At 35.6% G+C, this 27,135-nt stretch overlaps 1 protein-coding gene across 1 annotated transcript in view; it reads left to right on the forward strand.

The window, feature by feature from the left end:
- Positions 1–27,135, forward strand: part of LOC144958989 (uncharacterized) — a 589,046-nt gene that overhangs the window by 524,053 nt on the left and 37,858 nt on the right. Inside the window, exons 256-265 of the mRNA XM_078891292.1 lie at positions 3,775–3,834; positions 8,616–8,846; positions 9,796–9,919; positions 11,234–11,409; positions 12,649–12,772; positions 13,518–13,656; positions 14,720–14,997; positions 15,396–15,537; positions 16,911–17,049; positions 26,519–26,563. Coding sequence (XP_078747418.1) covers positions 3,775–3,834; positions 8,616–8,846; positions 9,796–9,919; positions 11,234–11,409; positions 12,649–12,772; positions 13,518–13,656; positions 14,720–14,997; positions 15,396–15,537; positions 16,911–17,049; positions 26,519–26,563 — 1,458 coding nt within the window. The remainder of the gene's footprint in view (positions 1–3,774; positions 3,835–8,615; positions 8,847–9,795; positions 9,920–11,233; positions 11,410–12,648; positions 12,773–13,517; positions 13,657–14,719; positions 14,998–15,395; positions 15,538–16,910; positions 17,050–26,518; positions 26,564–27,135) is intronic.

Below are 27,135 nucleotides of genomic sequence, written 5' to 3' on the forward strand. Positions count from 1 at the left end.
ACATGACATTTTGGTGTAGATTTATTATATAATCTAACTCATTTATCCTTCTGTAGAATTCATTTCTGGTCGTTTTATTGGATAATATATCTATAACACGACACGTATTTATTGACAAGTCCGATTTGTGAAAGAAGCGTATCTTAGATCAGAATGGTTCGAGTTCAAGTTCAAGGTCGTATTCTCCGCCTCTCTCAAAATTACATTACTACTTATCTGGGTATAATCCTCATTTCCGAACAATTAATGTAAATGAACAAAAAATTGTAAAATTCTATAAAAACGATTCTGAGATACAGTAGACTCAAAAAGGTCATCCACCATGTTTAACCGGAAATAGCTTGGTGAAGTCTTATAATATTTGAAAATGTTAAAAATGAAGGTAAATTTACTGAACAAATCATTCAATTTTGCCGAAAAGTTGGGGTTTATTAACGTCAAAGATATAGAAAGTTTACTCTTGCGACAAAAAAATTTATGAAAGAAAATGAAGTTGGATATTTTTATTCGAAGAGTTTTCCAGTGTGAGATACAGACTAGTATAGGGAATGGGATTAGCGGAAGAGTAGCGTCCCTTGATTGGACGTCACCCATAGTCTGTGACGTCACCGGCGGAAAAGTTATTAGAGAGAACGTCATGTTGGTTGTGCGCATACGTCTCTCGTCCTCGGTTCCGGTGAAAGCGGCTTGAGACACTTCAAAACCATTTTGAGGTTCTCTCTGTAAGGTGACGTCCAATCAAGGGACGCTACTCTTCCGCTAATCTCATTCCCTATTCGTGTTAGATTCTCACTTCAACAATGAGCTCGTCAAGTAAAAGGATAGTTCTGTTTGCTTTTTTGTTGTTTTTTTTTGTTTTTTGTTTTTGTTTTTTGTTTGTTGCACCAAAGAATATTCAGCGTCAGAGCTGATTTTTCTATAAATAGCTATGCGTAGTATCCTTAGACTGGCTGTAGATATAGTGGACACGATATCAGCTTTTTATCACACCATGACCCAGAAATTTTGCAAGAGAGGTAACTCCCAAAAACTAAGAACGATAACAAAGAAAATTTATCCTAATCAGACTTGTCAATAGATAAATGTATGTCGTTATAGAGATATTTGCAAAGTATAAATGTTTCCCCTTTTCCAAACTATGTAGATAGAGAACAATAGTGGAGATATTTCATTAGGAAACGAGTGATTTCATATTAGATTATCGACCCTTTTTTCCTCGATTTTCTCCCCCTTTCTCTGTAGATAAGTTCACCATTGATCCTTTTTCTTTAAAAAAGAGGTGTGCTTTAGAAAAATAGTTTATCTCCCTTTGTTGAATCATCCAACCCTGGTCCTTTCTTATGAACTTTAATATATAGCTGACCCATCGCCTTAGTCCGGTGTTAAATCGGAGTAAACTCGATCCTGAAAAGTGTATGCATTGTCAAAGGGTATGAAATTTGATCTAACTATTTAAAGGGTTTTTTTTTTTAATTAATTTTTGTTTTGTTTTGTTTGTTTTTTTTGGGGTGGGGGGTGTTTGGGGGGGGGGGGTTATTTTCTTTAGAATGAATAAAAGGTGCTTAAACTGAAACAGACTAAAATTTTATTTTTCTGATTATTTTTAATCGATATTAACTTTTCGGCATTATAACACCGTTACGAGGCGACAAGTCACAAATATCAGCTGCTGTACTTTATATAGTGGTTGAGATTCTAGTCTATGTATTTCTTCATCAAGTTACTTTTTAAAGATCCACGCAATTCTGGATGGATTATATTATTCGATGGATTAATTAAGTACACACTGCTCACTTGTGAACTTTGTGAAGTTTCAACAAATTCGTTGTTTAATGATCAATTGTTACAATATCAGTTAACGACATTCATGATTAACGTTTGTATTGCTGCAAAACAGACATGACAGAGAGAGGTAAAATATGATTTGCAGAATTGTTCAAAAAGAGTATTGAAGACCATTTTTACTTTGTTTTTTTTGTTTTTTTTTCATTGCCGTGGTCTTCGTTTAAAACCACTGAGAGTGATTTAAACTTTTGAAGTTTTCAGTGCATTTATCCAAAGAATGGAGAATGGAGGTTTAAGAATTATACACTGTATATTCCCCCTGGCCTAAAATTTTCTCCTACTCTGAAAAATGAAAAGTTTTCGATGCAGTGTTCCAAAGAATGGAGAATGGAGATTTGAGAGTTATGTTATACTTTAATCCCACCCGAATTATGACGGAGTTTTCAGTGCAGTGGTTTAAAGAATGGAGATTGAAGATTCAGACATGAACATTATACTTTTGTATTACCCAATCCTTTTTTTGTCTCCCATCTGAATGATAATGAAATTCCAATGCAGTGATCCAAAGAATGGAGAATGGAGATTTGACAATTATATACTTTCACATTCCCCAAAACCTGTACCTTTCTCCCACCTAAATTATGTTGAAATTTCAATGCAGTGACCCAAAGAGTGAGAATGACGATATGAGAAATATACAAAATTATAAACCCAAACGTATATTTTTCTTCCCACCCGCAATATGCTGAAATTTCAATGCAGAATGTCTGAGGAATGAATACGTTAAAGATATTCTTTCTTTTCATCGAAAAATTACGATTTTCTGTTCCTCTTATAGATTGAATTTCAATAACTTTCTCTCCTCAAAATTAAGACAATTAATTTTCCCTTCGATAAAAACAATGTCAATCTATTAACCTGATTCATCGCGATGACTCTAGTGTGTGGATGCCACATAGAAATATGTTTGTCTTTATGGGAAATGCCATCTTTACTCTCTTTGACATTTTCCCGGTGCTTTTGGTTATTCTCTTCTAAATAGCTTTACCTTTTTGATGCATTATGTACATTTCTATAAACTCATATTATAATTCTCTGGTTTTTACTTTGTATCGTCAGAGTATTATCCTTCATCTCAGCCGTGCATTCAGATATGTAAAAGAGCCGCCCGCCCCCTATCTACCCATACACACAACAAAGAAATACCCACACACACACACACACACACACACACACACACACACACACAAATAACAACAAAGAAACGAATAATACAGAACAAAACACACACACACAAAAACAAAACATCCATCACAACCATCGCCACCACCACCACCACCACTACCATCACCACTACCATCACCACCGTCACCACCACCACCATCATCATCACAACTATCACCTACATTACCACCACCACCACCACCTCGACCACCAGTACCTCCACCACCATCACCTTGTATTTCTGCATTTTGAAATCTTGAGATGTGCCATTTTACTTTGTGGTGAAAAGTAATGAGTTTTGACATAGTTTCATCAGAAGACGTCCCATTCAGAGTATAAAAGACAATTCAAACGCCAGTGGAAAATCATGTATAGAAATATCTCAGTTTATAGTTTCATCCTATCAAAGCCTAAACTCACATAGATTCAAGATCGATAAGATATCTGAGATGAATAACGGATAATACTCTATACTTGCATAACTTTAATATCTCAATTTCCTTTCATGCATTATCTCTAATAGTAATAGTATAAATCCATTCAAATCAGTTTCTATGCATGTACATTTTGACTCAATTTGTTTACCAATTTGTCCTCCATCCATCCTTTCATCCATCAACCTCCTTGAACCCCAAACAACAACCCCCGCCCCCCCCCCCAACCCCCACACCCTTCCTCTCTCGTTCTCATTTCCTGCATGATAATACGAAAAAAATCATCATCACCATCATCATCACCATCATCATCAACTCATCTCGAAAGTAGTCGAGAGTGATGAAGAAGAAGACGAGGAAATTGATGAGACCCCTGTAATACAACCTCGAGGTACAAACTGTCAAATTATATCGATGTTACCAGCACATAATTATATTCATATATTATTTATATAACAGTGTGTTTCTGTTGTCTGGTATCTAACATAATATATACACGTCACAATTTATCACAGAAAGTGTAAAACACCTAACAAATAGTATGTTACAGTTAATGACATAATCAGTCGGATGGTGAACAGGTTTGAACTGAGATCTGAGATATTGCCAAGTTTAGTTAAGAGGTCAATTTTTTTCAAAAATGAGTTCTTGTCATAAATGATTAAATCAATCCTTTTAGTACATCTTCGGGAAATATCAAAGCTTAATTTTACGTATAAATATTTTTTTTAAGCTAGTCAAGTTGAAAAAGTATGAAATTTGAGAAAAGTCGCTGGATACCTTTCCCATACATCTGACCATAACTGAAAAGTGACCCGAATTATTTTAAATAAAGATTAAATTGCTCTGGTGAGCATATTCTTTCAGAAAATGCAAAACAAACAGAAAATGCAAATCCAAAATGTTCACCTTCCGGCTCATTGCGTCATGCACTGACACATATAATAAAAACAAGACAGATTAAACTAAACAGTTCCAATTGTACCATATCATAGTTCAAGTTCGAGCATTCGGTAGTTACTCTATCGAAATTGCACAAACATACAATCATATATATTTTTTAGTTGGAAGTTTGGCATAACCAGTTGTCCTAGCGTCTTGTTTTTTCCTGACACAATAGCACATCTGTAATAGATGAAATTGATGATCATATTCATTAAGTGATTAAATGATTATATTAATTAAGTGAAGAGTATAGACATTTCAAAGATTAAGCGATAGGCATGTATTTTGTTGACAAGACAAATGTGTCGTTTTGCTAACTTTACAATAACTGTAGTTACACCACCAATAAAAAATAAATTTTAAAAATAAAAAATGAAATAAAAGTTTTAAATAAGGAAATAAATAAAGAGAAAGCAATTTTTTTGATGTTGAAAATCAATGTAAGCGTAGGCTTATGTTTTAAAAAAAAGTTTTTGGAACTTTCTAGTGGTCATTATTTATTTGTGTGCGCGGCGCTTTATGTATTTTTATAAGTTCATTTCGTTCATATTTTATCTTTGCACGCTTTTGTTACGCATATTATCTAAACCAGACAAGAATCTCTGAAACAAATTAATGAACAAATTTTGGTGACATTGAACATAGACGTCTAGATATAATTATTGTACAAAGAAGAGTGAAATGAAATGTTGATCCTCGCATTTCTCACCAATAAATAGACGAACGATGAGAGAAACTGTGTACAAAATATGTTGGTCCGTATTCTGTACGGGAATATCAAACATAAAATACAAAAAATTAAACAGAAATGATGTGACATAGTTTTGTCTATTCCTGAATTATTTCTTGGACAGCAAAGCGCCTGGATTTGTCATGATATATATATATAGAACAAAGTATGTATATATATTTATATATATATATATATATATATATATATATATATATATATATATATATATATATGTATATATATATATATATATATATATATATATATATATATATATATATATATTTATAATGCTCTGAATTTTGAATTTATTGAGCACTTTCAAAACTAAAAGACATCCATATACATATATATAAATGGATCTTTGCTTCGCGGAACGAATCAAACCGAGTAAAAATGAATATGAGAAACTGTAAATCAAAGATCGAACCTGCTTCATTGTGTTGATATGTGGGTGGAGATTTATCACTGTTGTGATTTTGTTTCATTATTGTTGAAAAGTATTTCTCAGAATTTTGTTGTCACAATTAATTATATCAACGCACTATTAGCATAGACCTAGATAGAATTATTTTATAATTTGTTTTCTGAGTGAGCTATTGCTGTATTTATGTTTATTCTAATTTTTTTTAAATTTCATTTAGTTTTGTCATTAAATTTTGAAGTGTGTTTCAACACAGATAACGATTTATTTGTGAAAAAAGAAGTTTTACACAAGTTTAGTTTTGCATTTATTTGTATAATCACTTTTACACATTTATGTTGTTTTGATGTTACACACCAAATTTTTTGTTGAAATGTGTAACAATGTGAAATTCAGTATAAGTTTCAATTTAATATACGAAAACATATAAAATGGACGTTTCGGGTTTTCCCCTTTATCAACAAAACAAGATGAATGAAACACTCGTACAGACGAATGAGACAATGTGTTAGTGCCGTTGTTAAGATGAATAAACAAAAACATTGGTAGGCAGGAAATAGTATATATGGTCCTTTGTAAGGAAGCACGAATTAAAATAGAACAATAGATATTTATAAAAATTGCGCAATTGATTAAGTCAAAAGAGGGGAGGCGGGGAGGAACTGTGTAATATTAAATAGACTCAGCATAAAGCTTGCATTCAATTTCACATTGTTATTGATTTCTTGGAGCTTCGAGCAGCAACATTATTTACATTACCCTTTGTTGAAATGTGTAAAATTGAACTGATGTGTTTAAGTAAATATGTAATGTGTACCACTAATCTTCAGCAATATCGTTATATCATTTTTTGGAAAAAATACATAATATTAAGTTAACAATACTGGATTAAGTAAATTTATAATCAATTCATTTTTATTATTCTTCCAAAATAATTCATGTTTAATAATCCTACCAAATAGTAATTCAATTAACTTTTAAATTTTTAACATTTTGTGTAATTTAAGCGCTTAGAGTCTGGTGTCTCGGAGTTATAGCGCTATATAAGTTTTCAGCATTATTATTATTTTTATTAATAACAAACGTATTTACCTTTTTGTTCATTTATTTATTTATTTATTCATTTACGTATTTTAACTCACCTCTGTAGCAAAATCTTTTCCTTATAAGTTATAATCAGTATCTCTTCGGACATCGTTACCTAAGAATTGAAATAAATTAATATCCCAATAAGTCTTTCTTATTGTGTCTGATGTGTTACTGCTTTGTTTGGGATTTTAACACATTTTATTCAAAATGGCATTCCAGCTGTATAATCAAACAAAAATATTTATATCACATAATAACACGATTGGATCATGTATTTATTTTATTTATTTATTTATTTTTGAAAGAGTATCACTCACAATCATTTACTTGACAATTTACTTATAAAATAAGAGTAAACCCCAATTAATAAATATCGATGTGTTAAGAAATATTTAATATCTATTTGATAAAATCGATATTTTTGTGTGGCCTTCTAATCTCACATAAAAACACGTTCATTATTTTCATTTGTGTTTTATAATAATTGAAATCACTTTTCGTGGTTGTCACAAAATATTTTTACTCATTTAGTTCCAATATATGAATTTTAAAGTTCACATCGTTGTTGTAAAAATCGAAAATAATTGTTTTACTATATATATATATATATATATATATATATATATATATATATATATATATATATATATATATATATATATATATATATATATATATATACATATATATTCTCTCTTCTTATATTTTATATACAATATCTTTGAACATGTGTTTCAATAGTTTGACCTGGGCTTTTTTGTTTTTTGTTTTACTAAAGCTCAATTATTATTTTTCTCACTATCATAGCAGATAAAAAAATTCATTTAAAAGGTTTTTGTTTAAATTGGTAAATTTGCTTCCTAAAGAGATTTTAATATTCGTATAAAATGACTCCTTATTATGACGTAAAGATACTCAATGCTATTTTGCTCCTTTTATTCACTGAAAGTGTTTGCAACATTTTAATGGTAACAGTAAGACTTCTTTCAAGTCTTATCTTATTATCTTATCTTATAAAAAGTTATTTTAGGATAATAAAACCTTTTATGCCTTATACAGGACATGGTATGGAAACAATCTTTAATAAATCACATTTGTTTTTGTTGTTTTTTTTTTTTGGTTTTGTTTTCATAATAACAAACATTTATCATATACTTGTCTTAATAAAGTCATCAGAAGAAGAAAAAAAAAAGGAATTTTATCATTAAAACTTTAAAACATTGGTAAGCCAGAATATATAAATAGGGATTGAATAATTAACTCTAGAAAAACACGTATTAAAAAAACATTGGCCTGAAAATAAAACTCATCCTTCAAGATCGATCGATTTAAATGACCCTCTCCTCGGCAAAAAAAAAAAAACACCCAAAAAACTCTCAAACCTGGGACCTTGCAAGATCTTGCGGGAAATCTCAGGTTTGAGCGTTTTGAGGGTCATTTAAACCGATCGAAATTTGAAGGACGAGTTTTCTGGTCAAATTTTTAAATACGTGTCTTTCCAAAGTACTACAGTTAACTGGTTTCTTTTAAAAAATACAAAATAAAAAGTAAGTTTAACTTCAACCCTCTCTTTACCGATCAATTTCAGTATTTTCCCAAAATGACAGGCTTTACCGGCAGAAAAATTGATAATTTAAACTCAAACAAGCTCTCTACGAAACAACTTTATGTTCTTATTAATTACACAAAGATTTTTCTTCAAAGTTTGTGATGTCCAAAATAAATCTGAATAAGAAAAAATGTGTATTGTGTCGTAACAAATGTGACGATTTTGCTGCTGCTGGTGAGGAGAGGGTTAACTAATTGAATTTAACTGTAAGAGTAAATCAAAAAGAGTGATTTTGCTGCATTTTATTGTCCTTTTACTCAAAGTAATTTTACTGAAGACATATCATGTCCAGAATTCTAACTTGCAATCAGTGTCAAAAATAAAATAAAATAAAATTTCTTACTCGTCTCTTCCTCCCAACAAACAACACAGCCCCATTCTTCATCAAACACCTTCCCAGAACCATCGACGTCATGACCGGAAATGACGTCAGACTAGACTGTATTCTCCGTCGTGGAATAGAGCTGGTCAGATGGTCTTCGTCGGAGGGTTCCGATTCGGCCACCACCGAGTCTTTGAAGAAGCAGCTGGAGAAGGAAGGATTCGAAGGGGAGTTCATCCCTGTTGATAAGACAGAGGAGAAGAAAACAGAGCCAGAGCAGGGTAGGAGTCTTGGGTTTGGATTTGGGGTGAAACTGTCACTGTCACAAAAATAAAAAAAGGATGAAAATTTTGTTTGGAATTACAGTATATGAATGAAAGTTCGAGTTGTGGGATGAAAAATATGCAGATAGTTTAAATAGATAGATAGATAGATATATTATAGATAGATAGATAGATAAATAGATAGATAGATAGATAGATAGATAGATAGATAGATAGATAGATAGATAGATAGATAGATAGATAGATAGATAGATAGATATATAGATAGATAGATAGATAGATAGATAGATAAATAGATAGATAGATAGATAGATAGATAGATAGATAGATAGATATATAGATAGATAGATAGATAGATAGATAGATAGATAGATAGATAGATAGATAGATAGATAGATAGATAGATAGATAGATAGATAGATAGATAGATAGATAGATAGATAGATCGATAGATCGATAGATCGATCGATAGATAGATCGATAGATAGATGGGTAGATAGATAAATAAATAAAAAAGATAGATGTGTAGCTAAGTAAGAAAGAAAGAAAGAGAGAGAGAGAGAGAGAGAGAGAGAGAGAGTATGTGTGTGTGTGTGTGTGTGTGTGTGAGAGAGAGAATGTGAATGTGAGGGAGACAGAGATAAAGATTGTGTATGAGAGAGACAGAGGGAGAGAGAGTGAGAGAGAAAGAGAGAGAGAGATAGATAGAGAGATAGAGAGAGAATGTGAGAGAGACCAAGAAAGAGTGTGTGTGTGAGAGAGAGAGACAGAGGGAGAGAGAGAGAGACCAAGAAAGAGTGTGTGTGTGTGAGAGAGAGACAGAGGGAGAGAGAGAGAGAGATAGATAGAGAGAGAGAAAGATAGAGAGAAAGATAGAGAGAGAAAGAGAGAAATGTGCAAGTAGTCCACAAAATCATCTATATTACCTCTTTTCCTTTCGTGTCAGCTTTAGCTCCTGGTCAGACACCTCCGACATTCGTCAAAACACCAGTAGATCTCATTCGCCCCGTTGGAGGTGAGGCCGTGTTCGAAGCCACACTGGATGGTAAACCTGAGCCTCAAGTCAAATGGTAAGTTGTTGTCCCGTCCTAATGAGAGAGAGAGAGAGAGAGAGAGAGAGAGAGAGAGTGTGTGTGTGTTTGAGAGAGAGAGAGAGAGAGAGAGAGAGAGAGAGAGAGAGAGAGAAAATAAGTAGGAGTGAAATATCTGTTCAATGTTACAGTTATCGTTTAACGTTATAACAAGTGTAACTAAATGACAAATTGCCATATCTATGGACAATAAAGATCTATTATTATTATTATTATTATTATTATTATTATTATTATTATTATTATTATTATTATTATTAAATATTAAGTGTTGCTGTTGGCCAGGGATCCAATGTAAAGCGCTTTGAGCACGTTAAGTGGATATTGCGCTATATAAAAGCTCATTTTAAAGTAAGTTGTTGTGGAAATTGGTAAAAGTTTTTAGTTTGGAAAATTTACCCCCCAAAAAATTCGTTCAAGGAGGTCCGATGGCATCTCATATTATGTATTGAGTTAAGAGATGCAGAACTTCCTAATCGTGATGAAAATTATGTGAGGATTAAGCAAAAAGATCTTACCTCACCTAACCCAACTGTGAATGAAATGCCTGGCTCTATGCAGGGATGGATGTTGTAAGACCATAAGTAAACAATAGGGCGCCTGGCAGGTGACCTGCCCACTACGAATTGGAAAAATTCAGTTCCTTTAAAATCATTGTGAAAATCCAATAAATAAATGAACAGATATAATTTTGAAAAGATGTATAATTAATAATGATAATACGTTGCCAGACAGAAGCATAGAACAAACATTTACATGAAAAAGATATCTCATGAAAAAGAAAAAAAAATCATTCGAGCATTTTTTAACTCAAAATGGGGAAATATGTATTAAAAATGAGCATGTACATTAGATACTTTTATCCAACTATCATTTCACGTGTAAAAATTTAAAACATTAGCTTTGATACTACGCCTATAATTTGTCCCAGAACAATGTAATGAATAAGTATGGGGTAAAAGTAGCTCTGGTATACTACGGATATAGTCGGTGTTAGGGTTGAATGAGTTAATACCCTCTGGTAACTGGGTCAATAAGATCTGTCGGAGTTTACTTTTGTGGTAGATTAACGTCCTATCCAAAGGAAAACAAACAATTGCTATTCTACCATTTACCGCTCTATTGAGCCAGTGGCTGTGGAGGTCTAAGTAACTATAAAAGAATAAAAATCAGCGCTGTACTTACTTTTGACCATGAAAATAAAGGAAAAGAGGATTTTTTTCCTAATATTTAACATGCGTGTTTATTTCATATTTTTATTGTTTCAATGTGTTTTTCAACCACCCAACCCAGGTACAAAGACGGCCGTGTGTTACTGACCTCAGACAACGTGCGTATTTCCTCCATGGGCCTCAAACACAAACTACGCCTCAAGTCCATCATCCAATCAGATGAAGGGGAATACGAGTGCAAGGCCACGTCAGAGGCAGGCTGTGAACGCTGTGTCGCCAGGCTCTCCATACAACAAGGTATGTTAGTGTTATATCGTCGTCATCTTCATCATCATCATCATCATCATCATCATCATCATCATCATCATCATCATCATCATCATCATCACCATCACCACCATCATCATCACCATCACCACCACCATCATCATCACCACCATCACCACCACCATCATCACCATCACCACCACCACCATCATCATCATCACCACCACCACCACTACCATCACCACCACCACCACCACCATCATCATCACCACCACAACCATCACCACCACCATCACCACCACCACCATCACCACCACCATCACCACCACCACCATCACCACCACCACCACCACCACCATCATCACCACCACCACCACCACCACCACCACCACCATCACCACCACCACCACCACCACCACCACCATCACCACCACCACCACCATCATCATCACCACCACCACCATCATCATCATCACCACCACCACCATCATCAGCACCACCACCACCATCACCACCACCATCACCACCATCACCACCATCACCACCATCACCACCACCACCACCACCACCACCACCACCACCACCACCACCACCACCATCACCACCACCACCACCACCACCACCACCATCACCACCACCACCACCACCACCACCACCACCACCATCACCACCACCACCACCACCACAACCACCACCACCACCACCATCACCACCACCATCACCACCACCACCACCACCACCACCACCACCACCACCACCACCATCACCACCACCACCACCACCACCACCACCATCACCACCACCACCACCACCACCACCACCACCACACCACCACACCACCACACCACCACCACCACCACCACCACCACCACCATCACCACCACCATCACCACCACCACCACCACCACCACCACCATCACCACCACCACCACCACCACCACCACCACCATCACCACCACCACAACCACCACCACCACCACCATCACCACCACCATCACCACCACCATCACCACCACCATCACCACCACCACCACCACCACCACCACCACCACAACCACCACCACAACCACCACCATAACCACCACCATCATCACCACCACCATCACCACCACCATCACCACCACCACCACCACCACCATCACCACCACCACAACCACCACCATCACCACCACCACCACCACCACAACCACCACCACCACCACCATCACCACCACCATCACCATCACCACCACCACCACCACCATCACCACCACCATCACCCATCCCCAGACATGGACGAGTCTGGCAGTACCAAGGCCCAGACAGTACAAGAAGAGAAAGACTCACCAGTACAAGAATCCCCCATTACCCCAGCATCCTCCACACAAGAAAAAACTACCCCATCCTCAGACAGGTAAGTATCTATTAACACTATGTGTTTAGCTAAAATACTCACAACATCCGCCAGCCGAATATAACAAAAACCATGATTGATATGATTCAGTGAGAACTAATCATTAAAATGACGGTGTAAAGCAAAAACAAAGAGTTGAGTGATGTCAATTTCGTTCCTTCTATAAGTACTTTGTCCTCATTGGCAAATGTCAATCAAGTATCGAGTTTTAAAAGATTTTATCTGAATAAGGTATTCATTTTACAGTTAAAATGTATCCTATAAAAACATTGATAGGTCTGTAGATGAATAACTTAAAAATTCCATGTGAATGAACCACTTAATACTCAGAGAATAAACAAATTGTTGAGTAAATCAGTGAACATAATATGAACTAATGGATAAACGAATGAATGAATGAATGAATGAATTGGTGAATGAATGAATGAATTAATTAATGAATGAATGAGGGAGTGAATGAATAAATGAAGAGATGAGTGAATAAATGAATGGATGTATGAATTAATTAATGGATGAAGGTATGATGAATGAATGAATGATGAATGAATAGATGAGTGAGTGAATGAATGAAGGGATGAATGAATGAATGAATGAATAGATGCATGACAGACAAGTAAAATCTGATAAAATTGTTCATATCACTCAACGATTTGATGAACTTCTTTCTATATTCGATTTTTTTCCTGTGATTATCAAATATACATTTTGTTTCATATAATATATAGTTGGCTGTGATCTCTTTCAGATTGGAACCCTCCTCCCCCACCACATTCTCCAAAAGCCTTCCTTCCAACACCAAATGTACAGACGGTGAATCCATCCAGTTGACCTGCAAGGTCAATGGTGATATCAATAAGGTCACGTGGTCCAGGGATGACAAAGAGGTAGGAGTCGACAGGGTGTTCTAGTTCTAAGCTTTGAAAAATAGAAAAGGAGGGGGGGGGGGGGTTGTTTTTTAAATTTTTTTTTTTGGGGGGGGGGGGGGGGGGGGGGAGGTAAAACTTATCGTTCCTTTCTTTCTTTCTTTTTCTCCAAGCTTCAAATTGAAACGTAACTTGCATTCTCTTCACCAATGAATGCCTGTCGTGAAAACCACAGACAAGGGAGTCCTGTATTCTCTATGGTGAAAACTGTTCACTAACTATTTTGGTCAGTCACAGTCTCTCTCTCTCTGTGTGTGTGTGTGTGTGTGTGTGTGTGTGTGTGTGTGTGTATCTGTGTGTCGGGGTGGAATGAGTGAGTGTCCGATGAGTGACTAAAGTGTGTAGTTGGTGAGAGTGAGAGTAAGAATGGTCAGTCAGTTAGTAAGAGAGAGAGCAGATAACGGAATGTTTTGTAATACGAAGGCTTGAGGAAGCAAAATGTTTTATTTCAATAAAAGTCGTTCTTTATTGTTGAAGGCTCTAGTCTCGTGTATTGTAACGGGAGCGATCTATATTCATATTTTCGTCCAACCAAGTCATCAATCACATGATTTGTTGCTGTCCAACGATTGGATATTTCCTCAGAAATGTAAATACGCTGCTTTGTTTATGAAAGTTGTAAGCATACCCATGTGTCAAGCTGAACAAAATGACCAATCGTGATGTTAGATATTTTAAAAACTGTGAACACTTTTCACTATGTGGGTCACTTTGAACACATATTCCAATGTGACCAATGACCTCGAGCACATGGAAATGTAATATAGATAGTATGCGCTTGGCTAAGAAGCTCATAACATTGCCATCCGGAAGTATACCGGACCAACACACAAAACTGTGTGTATCCATGAACGGTTATAGTCAGGTTAATACAGTTCAGTGAGCATTACTCATGAACGCGGATGGCAAGAAACAATAACAAAGACCCGAGTGACGTCATCTTCGAACTATCTATAGATCATGCCCATTATTCCTATTCTACAACAAATGCCAACTACCCAATTTTTTTTAACTGACCACCCAGATCAAATCGGACTCTACCGGTTATACGATGACCATCGATAAAGACACAGCCACCCTGACCATCGCGTCTGTCAGGCACCAGGACCATTCTGGAGTCAAGTTCACGTGTGCCGTCGTCGACGACAGCAGCTCCGGGGACAAGACAATTACCACCAGCACCGTTCTAGAAGTGGCGAAAGCCGAGAAGGAGGTTGAGGAGGAGGTTGGTGCTGCTGCTGCTTCTGCTGTTGTTGCTGAGAAGGCAGAAGAGAAAAGTAAAGAAGCGGAGGAGGAAGAAGAGTAAGTGGTTTGAATTTTGTTTGCTTGTTTGTGTTCAACATGAAGACTTTGATATTGATGGCAAAGAATGATGATGATGATGATGATGATGATGATGAGGAGGAGGAGGAGTGGGTGGAGGAGGATGGGTGTTGATGAGATTATGATGATAATGGTGATGATGATGGTGATGACGATGATGATGATGATGATGATGATGATGACGACGATATTGATAATGATGACGATAATGATTATGATGGTGATGACGATGATGATGATGATGATGATGGTGATGATGATGATAATGATGATGATAATTATAATGATAATAATGATGATGATGATGACGATAATGATGATTACGATGATGATATATAAACAAACCCTCCATTGTGACATTATTTTACCATCCCCAGTTTCAAACCAGTCTTCACCACGCCCCTGAAAGACACAACGGTGAAGGACGGAGAGGGTTTGTTGCTGGAATGTGACATCGAAGGAAACCCAAGGCCACAGATATCTTGGTGGAGGGATGGATACGAAATTCAGGACAGTCAGGTGAGCACCTTTAACCCAGGCCTCCCAGTATGTTTAGTGGATATTGCTCTATATAAAAGCTCGCGTTTAATGTATTATTTTGCAATCAAAATTCTCTTTATTTACCATAATGGGAAAATGTTTCTTTATGGTTTTGCTCTTGAAGAGACAAGCGATTGAGATACTTAAGGCGTAAGCCGCAGTGCATTGCCGCAAAGTGAGAAATAGGGGCTAAATAAATTGCTCAAATTATTGGAAATGAGATTCTGACAGTGGGCCTCTGCAGAGAGGAGGTACCGATAGCTCAGTTGGTAGTTCGCTCGCTTTACACGCAAAAACCGATCACGGGTGATGTCGTGATTATCGTGAACAGTCGAGATTAGCAAAGATACTTACTTACTTACTTACTTACTTACTTACTTACTTACTTACTTACTTACTTACTTACTTACTTACTTACTTACTTACTTACTTACTTACTTACTTACTTACTTACTTACTTACTTACTTACTTACTTACTTACTTTACTTACTTACTTACTTACTTACTTACTTACTTACTTACTTACTTACTTACTTACTTACTTACTTACTTACTTACTTACTTACTTACTTACTTACTTACTTACTTACTTACTTACTTACTTACTTACTTACTTACTTACTTACTTACTTACTTATTACTTACTTACTTACTTACTTACTTACTTACTTACTTACTTACTTACTTACTTACTTACTTACTTACTTACTTACTTACTTACTTACTTACTTACTTACTTACTTACTTACTTACTTACTTACTTACTTACTTACTTACTTACTTACTTACTTACTTACTTACTTACTTACTTACTTACTTACTTACTTACTTACTTACTTACTTACTATACTTACTTACTTACTTACTTACTTACTTACTTACTTACTTACTTACTTACTTACTTACTTACTTACTTACTTACTTACTTACTTACTTACTTACTTACTTACTTACTTACTTACTTACTTACTTACTTACTTACTTACTTACTTACTTACTTACTTACTTACTTACTTACTTACTTACTTACTTACTTACTTATCCGAACCAGCGACCACCTGAGCTCGAGCCCTTCGGTCTTGCGCCATGACGTAGAAGTTAGACATCTTTTGTAGTTGTTCCAGGTGACCATTAAGTGTGTTATTGATGCTTGGATTTGGTGGGAGGAATGTGCATCTCAGGTCATCAAGAGGTTGACATTCAAGCAAGTGGTGTGTTACTGTTTCATTGGGGTGTTGACATAGGGGGCAGATTAGCAAAGATAACATCACCTTTTGCCACAGATTCTTTTTCATTAATTTATGATTCTCTTCCACCCCCCCCCCCCAACCCCCTCCTCCTCCTTTCCCAGGATTTCCAAATCTCCATGATCGGATCCCACTGCAAGCTCCAAGTGGCCGACATCTACCCAGAAGACGAAGGCAAGTACAGTGTCAAGGCCGTCAATAATCTAGGGGAGACTATTTCATCTTGCTACGTTACTGTTGAAGGTAAGCGAGAATTTATTGAGTTGTGTCCCTTTGATCTTTTTCTTGATTTACAAAAAAAAAACGTTTTCTATTTTTCTTCCCTTAATTTGTTTCTAATGCATTCCTTTTGCTACATTGTAACTGTTTCTTTCATTCTCTCTCTTTCGCTCTCTCTCTCTCTCTCTCTCTCTATCTCTCTCTCTCTCTCTCTCTCTCTCTCTCTATCTATCTATCTATCTATATATATATATATCTTCTCCACATCCCCTTTTGCTCCTCCTCATCCTCACCCTACTTTTTATCAATGTATTATAATTACATATTATGAACATTTTGTGTGTCAGTTTTTGTCGTCCAGTTCCATTAAATCAACAGGTTTCTACTTTTGTCAATATTGTGTGTCCTGTTTTCATGTTCTGTTTATATTTAGAACAAAGTGATCTAAATTCGCTTTTACTTATCTCAAAGTTTGTATTGCTCATGTAACAACAAATTTATTATTAAACGGATAGTCACAAAAGATCGACGTTCACTTATTTGCAGGTCTGATAACCCAATTCCTTATGGGCTCATTGTTGTAATGGAAGTTTGTTGTTTTTTTTGTGTGTGTTTTTTTTTTTTAATGAAGCGAAATGTTTTCTATTACAACAATGTTAAACAAGGCCCATAAGTGGGTTCGGTTCGGTTCTGTTCGGTTCGTATGTCAGACCTGCATATATGTACACGTCGTCACAAATTGTAGCAGGGCTGTTTGATTCGGCGAGTTTCATTTAGCTAGAGGTAGCAAATTATGGACCATTAGATTGTTGTGTTGTGTTTTGTTTTGTTCACTCTTAGCTTTCATTCTATCATTCATGCACTCTTTTCGTGACTGTAAATAATATGAGCACCAAAAAGCACTTTTTTTTTTTACTGTGTTCATTATAATTGCCTTTGTCTAACGCAAGATGTAAATTAATAGCTTTATCTAGTTAATATTCACGCCTTAGCACACATAGAGTCACACATGCATTTTTACATGTTTTTTTTTTTTGGTTTGTTTGTTTATTTATTTACTTTTTAAAAAAATTGTCAACCTGCTCACAATATGCTCTCCTTTTAATGATGCTTTTTAATATTATAATGTTATGATTTAATGTTAGCTTTACTTGCTATCTATAACTTAGCTGATTTGTTGTCAATAATTGTTGTTGTCATTGTAATCAACATTAAGAAAACAAACATCACCGAGAATGTTGGTGTAAATACCCCCCCCCTCTCCCCTCCCCATGCCTCCCTCCATCACCCCCCCCCCCCAAAAAAAAAGAAGAAATTGAATAAAAAAGTTGAAACTACAGCTGGGATCAATACGAAAAGAAAATACAAAACATAACTAATAGGAATCAGCAACTTTAATTCTTGTATACAAATGAACCTCTCAGAACTTTGAATTCCTCCACAGGCTGTCTCTCTCTCTCTCTCTCTCTCTCTCTCTCGCTCGCTCGCTCTCTCTCTCTTGCACTCTCCCTCCCTGTGTGTGTGTGTGTGTGTGTGTGTGAGTGTGTGTGTCTCTGTGTGTGTGTGTGTTTTGTTTTTTTTTGTTTTTTTTTTTAAAGGGAAGAGTTTCGTAGTCATCGTTAATGACAAGAGATCAAGTGAGGAGAGAACTGGCAGAGGACGAGTAAAAATGAAAGCTTTTGTGGTGATGGGGATTCGAACCACCCCATAACCCGACTGTTTCGGCACCTCCGCCTGGCCACGAGAAAGTCATAGTCATCGTTGTGATTTGGTTGAAGTCTCTCTCTCTCTCTCTCTCGTCTCTCTCCTCTCTCTCTCTCTCTCGTCTCTCTCCTCTCTCTCTCTCTCTCTCTCTCTCTCTCTCTCTCTCTCTCTCTCAGCACCCGTCTTGTTTACACGCGACCATACTTCATACAGGGACTAAGACACACACAAAACACTGCATACCAACATCTCAAATGTCCAGCGCTAACCAGATGCCAAAACTAAGTTTGTATAGTTCAAATTTCATATTTTTGACAACAAATTCAATTTTACAATCTAAATGGCTCCGACCCAATAATTGTGTTTTGTGGCGATAGGTCACACACAGTTTTGCTTGCAACTCGTGTGGGATTTATTTATTTATTTGTTTATATACTTATTTATTTATTTATTTATTTATTTATTTATTTATTTATTTTTATTTATTAAAAAATGACATGACTTCTAAAATTCATTTAATTCCAACATGACCAGTGATTTTTAATTCTTCTTTCAACCCCCCCCCCCCCCCCTCTCTCTCTCTCTCTCACTCTCTCACTCTCTCACTCTCTCTCTCTTCGTCTCTCTCTCTCTCTCTTCGTCTCTCTCTCTCTCTTCGTCTCTCTCTCTCTCTCTCTTCGTCTCTCTCTCTCTTCGTCTCTCTCTCTCTTCGTCTCTCTCTCTCTCTCTTCGTCTCTCTCTCTCTCTCTCTCTTCGTCTTTCTCTCTCTCTCTCTCTCTCTCTCTCTCTCTCTCTCTCTCTCTCTCAGCACCCGTCTTGTTTACACACGACAATAATTCGTACAGGGACCCAGACACAACACAACACTGCATACCAACATCTCAAATGTCCAGCGCTCCCGACTGACATTCTCGTGTTTACAACTCCAAACCTGTCTATCTGACAACGATAGATAAAGGTGTCAATTTCCATCCATTCATGAAAGAGCAAGGCTATAGGGAATGAGATTAGCGGAAGAGTAGCGTCCCTTGATTGGACGTCACCCATAGTCTGTGACGTCACCGGCGTAAACGTTATTAGAGAGAGAACGTCATGTTGGTTGTGCGCATGCGTCTCTCGTCCTCACGGCGGAGAGAGAAAACAAATAAAAGACATATCTTGGGAGTGGCAGAAAATTGGGAGGAATTGTTCGGCCGTTGTTTTTAAAAACACAGTTTTGATAGTTTGCGCTTGGCTAAGAAGCTCAAAACTCAAAGCATTGCCGTCCGGAAGTATAACGGGCCAACACACATAACTATGTGTAACCATGAACTTTTATAGTCTGGTTCATACAGTTTAGTGAGAATTACTCATAATCGTGGATGGCAAAAAACAATCACAAAGATCTGAGTGACGTCAACTTCATTCTATCTATAGATAGTTCGAAGTCACGTCACTTAGGTCTTTGTTATTGTTTTTTGCCATCCGCGTTTATGAGTACTTCTCACTAAACTGTATTAATCAGACTATTAAAAGTCATGGTTACACAAAGTTTTGTGTGCTGGTCCGTTATTACTTCCGGATGGCAATGTTATGATCTCCTTAGCCAAGCGCATATTATCTATAGATAGAATGCGCTTGGCCAAGGAGTTCACAACATTGCCATCCGGAAGTATAACGGACCAACACACAACACTGTGTGTAACCATGATAGTTGATAGTCCGGTTAATACCGTTTAGTAAGAATTACTCATAAACGCGGATGGCAAAAAAAAAAAAATCAATAACAAAGGCCTGAGTGACGTCATCTGCATACTATCTATATTATGCAATGTTAACCGAATAGCACATACTGTGTTCTGTAATAAAACGGTAGCGTTCGTGGCGGATTAAAAAGGTCAAACAAATAAAATGGGTCAACGCGACACAGATTTATTTCCTCCGTGTCATGATTGCGTAATGCGTGACGTATTGGATATTCCTGTGTTCATATTATTGACATTGTTGTCAATGAGAGTTGCCGTGTGTTGTGTATTCAATTCATTGATATTGTGAATCACGACACAGGAATGTGTCGATCGTTACCATTTCAAGTGTATTATTTAATTCACAACGGAGAATTCTGCCGTAGGTACTCGGGAAAAATGACGTATTTAAAATTTTGGTCAGGAAACTTGTCCACCTATACCGTTTGTATTGATTTGTATGTTTGTTTTTTCTTTTAAAACGAGTATTTTTAAACCAAAAAAAAAAAAAAAAAAAAAAAAAAAAAAAAAAAAAAAAAAAAAAAAAAAAAAAAAAGAACCCAAAAGAAGCCGAAATAAAATACAAACAAACAGGGGCATTCTCATGCAACAAGTGAGAATCCCATTATATAGAAGGAACGAAGTTGAAGTTGACGTCATTCAGTTCTTTGTTTTGTTTTTGTTTTGTTGTTGTTGTTTTTTGGTTGGTTTTTTTTTTTTTTTACACAATCTGTTCGTGAAAGATATCAGTAAACTAAATCATATCAAACATTATCAGACTATAAACGCGTTAAAAGTTATCTAAACTCAATTGTGTGCGTTGGTAGGTATGTTTAAATTGGCTGCTGGTATATGTTGTGAGTATTTTACCCAAACGCATAGCATCCACGAATAAGGGAGTTACAGTATGAATATGAATAAGTTACACGACATTGAACCAACAAAATCATGTTTTCCACCTCACCTACCTAGTTTACTTACTAGGCATAAAGCATAAAGGAGAGGCAAATTTGGGTATTTTAAAAAATAAAAAGTTCTTCAGATCTATTAGGCCCATGGAGCCGTAGTTTATCCCGGTTTCTATAGCGTGAAACGGACAATAGAAATTGTTTGCTATCCTTTGGATTGGACGCTAGTCTGTTGCAAAGTACTTTCCGCCAAATCTAACGACTCCGCTACCCATTTACAGATGGGTGGACAAGTTGGGGGGGGGGGGATCTCGACTGCACCCGGGATCGATCTCGGTCCCTTTGCGTGTGAAGCGAGTGCTCTACCAACTGAGCTATCGGGACCCCGGGTTATTTGTTTTTGTTTTTGTTTTTAAGGGTTTTACGGCGCTTGCAACACATTTGGGTTATATCAGCGCCAGTAAAAAGGAAGAATATGGGATAGCAAAAAGTTCTAGAATCACAATTAAAGCACCCAAGAGAAAGTAAGACAAAGGGGAACTGGGAACAAATAGGGATCAGATGTAGATTCCAAGAGAAAACCATCAATGTACTTGTACTTAGGAAACAGATTTAGGGGTATAGAAGACAGTAAGTACCTCCCTGCCCACTATGGGAGGTCAGGAACCCCACCCAGGACCCCCGGGTCTATAAATGGGTAATAAAGAAGAACCCCACATGCAAAGTAATTAAAAACAATAAATTCTCAGATGAAACACCCACCTCGTTGGCGGTTCGGTAACTCAATCCGCCAACTTTAATTCGATACTGTTCATGTCTTAAAGCACAATATATTTTTGGTCGCCTTCCTAAAATAAGAGATAAAGAAAAAGGGAGTAAATCTGACTCATGAATGAACAACACAAAAGAACGTTTCGGCCTTTGGCCTTTTTCAAGTAAACACAAAATACATATTATATATTTATATTAGATTTTATTAGTTTTCCTAAAAAAAAATCAACGGTGAAATCTCCTCTGATTTAAAGATTGGAATAATAAAGAGACCCCCCCCCCCCCCCCCCCCAAAAAAAAAAAAAAACAAACAAACAAACAAACAAAAAACAAACAAAACAAAAATACAAGAAAAAATAGCGTAACGGTAAGGCCTTTGACAAATGACACCTTCGCTCCACACACCGTAAGACGTATCTGTACTCCCGAGATCTCGTTCATGGCGTCGAGATGTGATGTAAGAAGGCTACATCCGGGTATCTTTATTCTCGTATCTCGTCGATGGGAACGATTTCGTTAAGACTCCAATGTCTTGATCGGTTGATTAGAAGCTGTGTGGGTTTCAATTTTTAAAAAGCCATACCTCCCTCCCCCCCCCCCCCCCCCTTTTTTTTTTTTTTTTATTATGCATGGGATTAGAGGTGGATGTTTTAGTGAATACACGTCAAAAGATAAGAATATCACCATGTTCTTAAACTGATGAAATGATATTATTAGCCTAATACGTAAGTCTTGCGGGAGGTGAGTATCCAACACCTTTCTCCCCTCACCCCCGCCAAAAAAAAAAAAAAATAAATAAATAAAAAAAAAAAATAAAAAAAAAAAAAAATTTCGCGCCCCCAAATCAAAATTCAAGACACAAATAGTCTAATACGATTCTCACTTCAATCTTGTGCAATTTATCGTTTGGACTAATTTGTTGCTATAAGAATAACATACCCTTAACTCACTCAACCCTAACACCGACTTTATTCGTAGTTTACCCGGGGTTACTTTTACCCCATGCCTATTTATTACATTTTTAAATGAGACAAATTATAGGCGTTCTAGTATCAAAGCTAATGTTTTTTTTAAATTTTTACAACTTAATGGTTGTTGAATAAAACTATCTATGTAATAATTAATACATTTTTTCCAGTTCTGAAAATTAGCAAAAATTTCTAGGATTGAGTGAGTTAACGATGTTCGAAACTTTATTTATTTAACATTCCACGATTATGTTTTCATTTTTCAATTTTTATCGAGTTGGCGTGTCCGATTTTAAATCATAAGGTCTGGAGATCGAATCCCTCACTAAACACTTAAATAAATACTGCAAAGTTTGAGAGGCTCCATCTTTGATTGTATTCTCTTCGATTTTGTTGATGAACTTAAAAATGAAGTTGCTGAATTTAATATAGATAGAACGAAATTGACGTCACTCAAGTCTTTGTTATTGTTTTTTTGCCATCCGTGTTTATGAGTAATTCTCATTAAACGTTATTAACCAGACTATAAACGTTCAAGTTTCGTGTGTTGGTCCCTGATATATTTCCGGATGGCAATGTTGTGAGTTTCTTAACCAAGCGCCCAGCATTTATATAACCTAATTTGATTTGACAAGACGTTGAAAAAAAAAAAGTTGAATCAAACTCACACAAAGAGTTTGTGATGATAATTTTCTTGCATGCGTTTTAACTCACTCAATCATAACACCGACTATATCCGTAGTTTACCCGGGGTTACTTTTACCCCTTGCCTATTTATTACATTCTTTCAGAGACAAATTATAGGCGTAGAAGTATCAAAGCTAATTTTTTTTTAGTTTTTGCATGTTAATGATAGTTGAATAAAACTATCTATGTGCATGCTCATTTTAATACATTATTTTACCAGTTTTTAAAAATAGCAAAAATCTCTAGTATTGAGTGAGTTATTTCCATCTGTCTTGCATGAATGCATGGGATTATCGTAAATAAATATTGACTTGTATTTTGTTTTTCCGATCAAATTGATTGTTTGCTGTTGGGTAAAATGATTACCTTTGTAAACCTTATCTGGCCAAGCTGAAAGAATAAAAAAAAAAGAAATGTATTGTGCTCGCCAGAGAGCACAATGTTACACCGTAGCCATCGTTATGTTATAGCCTGATACTGAAATCCAAAAGGACTGGCATTTTGACGTCATTATTTGGTTTTTGCACCGCCTGGTGAGTTATCGTTAGTAGTGCTCATGGAAACAAGTTATTTCATTGAATACAACTCACGATTTGTTTTCTTTCGTGGCCAAAGCCTGGCATTTTGACGTCATTTTTTAAAGTCAGTGTCAGGCAATAAGTTAACGATGGCTACGGTTACACCTGTGGTCTTCGTAAACTTATTATTATAGCCTGACACTGACCAATAATTTGCTTACGTCAAATTGTCGACGGCTACCAAATGAAAACAAATCGTGAGTTGTGTTCAATAGTTCAACCAAATGGAATCAGAAATCAGTCTTTCGAGCACTATTAACAAACCTACTCGCTAATCCTAAAATTGATGCCAAAATACGAGTCTTGGTGTCAGGCTGTGAACAGTTAAAGCACAGGCTACGGTTTACCGCTCTGGTTGCTATCAACAAACATGATTGCGACGTCAACCGCACTCAATGTAAACAATACACGACAGTAATTCCATTTCGGATTGTCCTGTTGTTTTTTTTGTGAGTGTCTTGTTTGTCTTTCATTGTTTCTTTATCCATTAAAATTTACTGTCGATGTTGTTGATTTATTTGTTGTTTACCTCCTTTTTCTGTATGATAAATGTATTTTATAATATATATATATATATATATATATATATATATATATATATATATATATATGTATATATATATGTATATATATTTATTTATTTATTTATTTATTTATTTATTTATTGTTTTATTTTATTTTTATTTTTTATTATTATTATTTTTTATTTATTTATTTATTTATTTAAAAAAAAATTTTTTCCTTCTGTTTTTTATTTATTTATTTATTTATTTATTTATTTATTTATTTATTTATTTATTTATTTATTTATTTATTTATTTTATCTATTTATTTTTTAATTATTTTTTTTACATCGCATGCGGTCTTTTAAAAATAAATTGATTAAGTGATTTAAGTTCAATTTATTCTTAAGCCTCTGTTCAATATGAATTTATACCCTCTTTCTGATTATATTTTATGTTGTTCTTTTTTCCATGCTATGCTTTTCTCCCCAATGAACATGTTTTTGTGTGATGAGATATTATCGTGTAAGGCGGTCTCAGGGAATGATAATGACATTTGAAGGGACATTCACTGAAATAATAGATCTATGAATCGTATGAAAAACATACCTACCTACGGCAAATACAACAAACATTTCGAAGTCATTTTCTGTTTCTAATCCACATAAGTTTTGCCTTCATTAGTGTGTTATTTTTTCTATGAATTCCAGCTGACTTTGGGCTGAAATTATATTAAACCAAGTCGTCTTTTTGGGCGTTTTCTTCCATGAGTAAATAATAAATAAACAGTATTCACTCTTAGACCACCTTGCACATATGTGACCCAACGTCTCAAAACGGTATTATGTCGGGACGGACCAGATGCTAAAAAGTCAAATTATAGTTAAACTGGTCAGAAATATATAACGATAGTATTTAGCCCAGTAAAATATGACATTCCTTCTCCTCTATGAAGCATAAATAAATTAAACTCAAGTCTGATATGCGGGTGGTTGGATGGGAGCATCACCCTTGAATCATATACCCATGATGTTCGCATGGGTGTACGATCCGATAGTGATGTCGTTTCTTCTTCTCTTTACTAGCCTATGCTGCTTCTTTGGTTTGTGATTGTATTTTTGACAGGGGATATTTTTTTTCCCTGTAAATCTTCTGCCTGTTTGTTCTTGGTTATTTATAATTTAGCTTATGATATCTTTAGGTTATGATTTTGATTTACATTTGTACTATTTTTGTTAGATTGCTTGTTTTTTTTTTGTTTTGTTTCAGCGGTCTCTCATATAACCTCAATTGTGTTGGAAGAGACCTAAAGCAACAAACAAAAAAAAAAAAACAAGTCTGATATTTCTGGCTACAAATTCCATTTTCAGCATCTTAATCATCCCGACTTAATACCGTTTTGAGACGAGGGGTCACATTTATTTATTTATTTATTTATTTCTCTTCAGTTCCTTGATTTATTATTCCAAAATACTTCCACCCTCGCTCAATCTGTTTTTTTTTATAAGTTAGTAGTTTTTTTATTATGATTTTCATGATTTGATTTTCATCCAATTTTATCCCTCCTGCAATCATCACCCCTACCCCCTACCACCACCACCACCACATCCTCCTCCATCCACCACCCACCCCCACCCCCCATCAATTCAGACCCCTACATGTCCACCGATTCCGCTTCCACGACCTCCAGTCACGGTAAGATTTTTGTCGTCACCAGCATGGTTGATGTGGCACTGATGGAACGCATATTTATTATTATTATTATCATTATTTAAAAAAATACTATAATATAATATCTGTCAGGTCCGTGTTCCGTATACGAGCGCTCAAGAAGCACTTTGATTAACTTTTGTTTTGACTAGCAGTAAATTAGATATGCAACTCACCACCTACATCTTGTATGATGTCAGGATGTAGCGGATGAACCCCCCCCCCCCCTCCAAAAATAAAATAAAATAAATAACAGAAAAAAATGGGAATTTAAAGTTTAAAATGTCTTCAGAAATACGAATTTTTAGCATTTCACAGCTAAGAATTTGTATTCATTCTCACCTACAAAACTATAAATTGAGAGCAAGTTTGACAATTCTGTGTATTGTGTATTCAAATTTCAGAATTTAGCCGACACCTACGTGTACATATTCGCAGGTCTGATAACCTAAGTTTTTTATGGTCTCGTTGTCGTTATGGAAAGAAACGCTGTCAAACTCAACTCAAAATATTCTCCATTAAAACAATGTGTTACATCAAGCCCGAAAAATTGGGTT

Source organism: Berghia stephanieae, chromosome 13, assembly GCF_034508935.2.
Source record: "Berghia stephanieae isolate SIO BIC M18660-M18661 chromosome 13, UCSD_Bste_1.3, whole genome shotgun sequence".
Lineage (NCBI taxonomy): Eukaryota > Metazoa > Mollusca > Gastropoda > Nudibranchia > Aeolidiidae > Berghia > Berghia stephanieae.